Source organism: Penaeus chinensis, chromosome 29 (genome assembly GCF_019202785.1).
Source record: "Penaeus chinensis breed Huanghai No. 1 chromosome 29, ASM1920278v2, whole genome shotgun sequence".
In the NCBI taxonomy this organism is placed as follows: Eukaryota; Metazoa; Arthropoda; class Malacostraca; order Decapoda; family Penaeidae; genus Penaeus; species Penaeus chinensis.
This window is the reverse complement of record NC_061847.1, coordinates 27,620,301-27,624,328: the sequence shown is the minus strand read 5'-3', so window position 1 is coordinate 27,624,328 and position 4,028 is coordinate 27,620,301. Positions and strand designations below refer to the sequence as shown.

Genomic DNA, 4,028 nt, shown 5'->3' with positions numbered 1-4,028 from the left:
GTACTTTGGGATTCTCTTGTAATTGGTCATTGAGCAAAGAGCAAGATCTGCTGACTGGACATGATGAAATGTTGACTGATTAACCTCAATAGCTCTTTCAAGAATGGTGTTACAACCGCTTAACCTAAATATATATATAATCATTACCTTAAAACATAATCATGCAAAAATAAATTAATCATGTTTGTCATTTAACCCAACCCAATATGTTGATATATAATGCAATGATAAAATAAATACGACTTGATAAGAACACTTTCTGAGAATTTTTGAAGTGGCTATCTGTGGCTCAAGTGAAGAAATATTTTTATAAAATACATGCTTCTAATGCTTTTTTTTTTGTATTTTTTTTATGGTTTTATTAAATCAAATCATCTGGAAGCCCTAAGCCTAATAATCTAGTTTTTAAGCCACAAGAGAGAGAGGGAAAAAATAATAAATAAAAAGAAGTATACACATACAAAATGCTAAAAAGACAAATGGGCTTTATGTAGAGTATACTTTTTACTGTTCTTTTTTTTTTTTGTAATATATATAAGCATGTTATATCATCATCACTTCCAGCAAACTAAAACACCTAATTTCTTATTCAACCATAAAAGAGAAAGTAAGTTTGCGTCTCCTTCTGTCGCAGTGTGAGGACTCTATATCCGCCACAAGCCAATGAGACACAAAATAACAACCATGCATTAATACAGGGATCATACTGCAATGAAAATCATACAACCTCTTGAATAAATCTGTCAAACACTGTCATCTCCCGGTGCTTTATCACTAATGCGGAAAAATAAATTACGATAAATATGTTTACCTTGTGCAAAAGCATGTCCGGGCTTAGTGTCTGAAGTGTGTCGTGTGTGTGTGTGTGTGTGTGTGTGTGTGTGTGTGTGTGTTTATGTCAGTAGTATATGTCTGTCATTCTCTTCTCTTTTCTTTTCTTTTTTTGGTTGTATTTTCACAACTCTACAAATACTGTAAGATACCTATGAGATTAGATGTTGCCCTCTTAGAAAATGTATTCATGTGTTTTGCTACGGTTTCCATGTGTAAGAGCTGGTATCCTAAAGAAGACTCTTGGATATAATTCATAGTTCTTGGCTTTGTCACCACTTGAACTAGTCTCTCTGATGGCCACCCAATTGCTGGGTGAATAATGTTTGTAAAATAACTTTCACTATCCTTATACCAAAATATTGTCTGAAAATAATCAAAGGCCTCTGTATACTGCATCATTGTATATAAAAAGTAGTATATGAAATAGATATGATATAAAAGTAAGTTTTACTATAAATTGTATTCTGTTCTGAATATTCATAGACAACTCTAAATATGATAGAAAAAACACTGACCATCTGAGTAATAACGAAATATTGATATATGTATTTTATCACTTTTGTCATCACAAGGCTTATCATGATGTGCAGCTATGAGAATTTATTTAAGGAGTTACAGCTGTGGCTTGCAGGGGCCAAGTGACTGCTGGCCCAGTTGGGTGTTCATTCTGGCCGTTATTCAAGTGTATGCGTCGGATGTGCTTCTCCAGGTGGACATTCTGAGAGGCGGCATAGTTACAGTGGGGACAACGGTAAGGTCTCTCTCCCGTGTGGGTGGTCAGGTGGCGGCGGAGGTTGTAGGGCTGCCCAAACTGTTTCCCACACACGGGGCACATAAAAGACTGCTTGTCGGCAGGTGCCACCTGACCCAAGTCTGGGGTACTGCCCCTTGGGGAGGTCGAGGCCGTGTAGGGAGTGAAGGCCCCACTAGCTGGGCCCATAGGTATGGCAGCAGTCTTCGGACAGGCACCAGTCATTAGCTGAGCGATGCTTGTGGGTGTGCTTGCAGCAACAGGTTGGCGTATCTCCACCACAGGAATGAGGGCAGCTGGACGAACATGATCCCAGTCCTACAAAAAACAAGTCCTTTGTCAGTCGAGTAAAATGTCAAAAGTGGTAAGGGTTGGGCATCTAGCACACGTCAGGGTCAGGGTCTGGGTATTACTGCAATAATCATTAATTAAATCCTGGGATGTCTCCTACGAAATACTGTTCTATCACAACTGTTACTAATAATGATTCTAATGACGTATTTAAGCTTTGCTCTCAGTAATTCATATGGAATCTAAAATTCTAACTAGCTGTAATAATATGCTCTGCACTGAGAAACTTCATGGCTTGGCAGGACTTTGAAAAAAATTATCATATCCCAATCCTGCTGTCAATTTTCTATTTTCTCATGTGATAATGAAACTGCACTCAGCATTTAATGTTACATGTAAAATATATACCTTAAAAAAAAAATAATAATAATATATAAATGAGTGAAATTCAAAATCTAAAAAGATATATGCCTATATTCATACTATCAGTCTATATAAAAGCTATCAAACACTAAGAGAAAACTGGAACCAATGCATCTTTCAAAAAGTCAGCTTTCTTCAAGTCAAATCCCTAGCCAAAGTCTGAAGTGCAATGCTTTATGAAACCCTACAACACTTTCGGCCAACTGACCCCAGTGCTCTTCATAGCTATAGCTAAATCTGCACCAACAAATCAAAGAACTAAGGAAACATTTCCAGTTCTTCCTGTCAAGAAGATTTAGTGTCACAGACTTTACAAAAATACCATCATGGTCAAAACTGGGTCTAAATAACCTTAACCTGCCACCAACCAGAGACCAGTACCCTATAGGAACCAACCAATCCCTTTCCATTAGTCCAGTAACCCTAAACCAGAGCCCATCCATCACAGGAAGAAGCCAAAAGTCCGAAGATCAGGGAGGAGTAGAAATCGTCAAGTCAGGGCAGAGAGGAAGACCAGTCACAACGGAAACGGTGTTGAACGTGATCGAGTCAGAAGTCCAGTCATTTACTATAAACTAGTAAAAAATGTACATATATATATACATATATCTATAAGATGAGAAGAACGAAGGTGGAGGGTGCAAAGGGTTGTGGGTAAAGATAGGGGGCAGCTTTGTCAACTGTTCTGTCTGTGCAGAAATAAAACTCAAAACTTGGGTATATTTCATAAATACACATAAATATGCATAAACAGCATGAAAATAAGTGAAGCAATACAAAACAAAAGGAAATTACCACAAGAATGGCATGGTCCTTCCTGTGTACATTTCTTTCTTTCTTTATCAATTTATTTCTTCGTTTGTGTCACTTTTCCTTTCTTTTTGCATGTACGTGTGTGTGTGTGTGTGTGTGTGTGTGTGTGTGTGTGTGTGTGTGTGTGTGTGTGTGTGTGTGTGTGTGTGTGTGTGTGTGTGTGTGTGTGTGTGTGCGCGCGAGCGCGTGTGCAAGTGTCCATATGTGCTGATTTCCAACTTCCAAAATTTTTATTCATATATCAACTCTTATAAGAACTGATATACAATAACTTAAAATCATAGTTATATATGAATAGAAAAAAAGTATATGTACTCTCCCCATAACAATAACAATAACAATAATAGTAACTGTAATAATAATAATAATAATAATAATAATAATAATAATAATAATAATAACAATTATGATGATAACAATGTTGATAATAACATTGATATTAACAATAATAATAATAATAATAATAATAATAATAATAATAATAATAATAAAAACACCCCAAAAACAAAACAACTCGCCTAAATCAAAACTTTCCAAACGGGAGAAAAATTTGTCCTCACGAAAACAGGATAAAGGAAAACTGATGTTAAACATTTAAATGTACTTTTTTATTGACCATATCACACGTATCAACACTTAAAAGACATATAACAGGCATCCAGTTTTGTCATAATGAAAGTAACATCTAACAAGTGTCACTAAACAGATAAAGAGTTAATTCCACTTCAAGAGTTGTTATATATTAAAAACACTCCACTGTTATGTATTCCACTTCAGGGGAACAGAAACATGTCATTCAATTCTGCTAATACTGTAATGGATACTTCCTCTCCATGTCAATGTAGCATATACCTTTTGTCTTGGAAAGATGGCATGAAATCACAATTAGAAAGAATTAACATTTGAAAAAGGGGTA

General features: G+C 35.9%; 1 protein-coding gene across 1 annotated transcript in view; it reads right to left on the bottom strand.

Moving 5' to 3' along the window:
- Positions 1–2,701, bottom strand: part of LOC125040663 (zinc finger protein 219-like) — a 4,784-nt gene extending 2,083 nt beyond the window's left edge. Inside the window, exons 1-2 of the mRNA XM_047635330.1 lie at positions 2,681–2,701; positions 1–1,903 (exon numbers count right to left, since the gene is read on the bottom strand). The exon at positions 1–1,903 is cut by the window's left edge and continues 2,083 nt beyond it. Coding sequence (XP_047491286.1) covers positions 1,439–1,810 — 372 coding nt within the window. The 5' untranslated portion in view covers positions 1,811–1,903; positions 2,681–2,701 and the 3' untranslated portion in view covers positions 1–1,438. The remainder of the gene's footprint in view (positions 1,904–2,680) is intronic.
- Between the last annotated feature and the right edge of the window lie 1,327 nt (positions 2,702–4,028).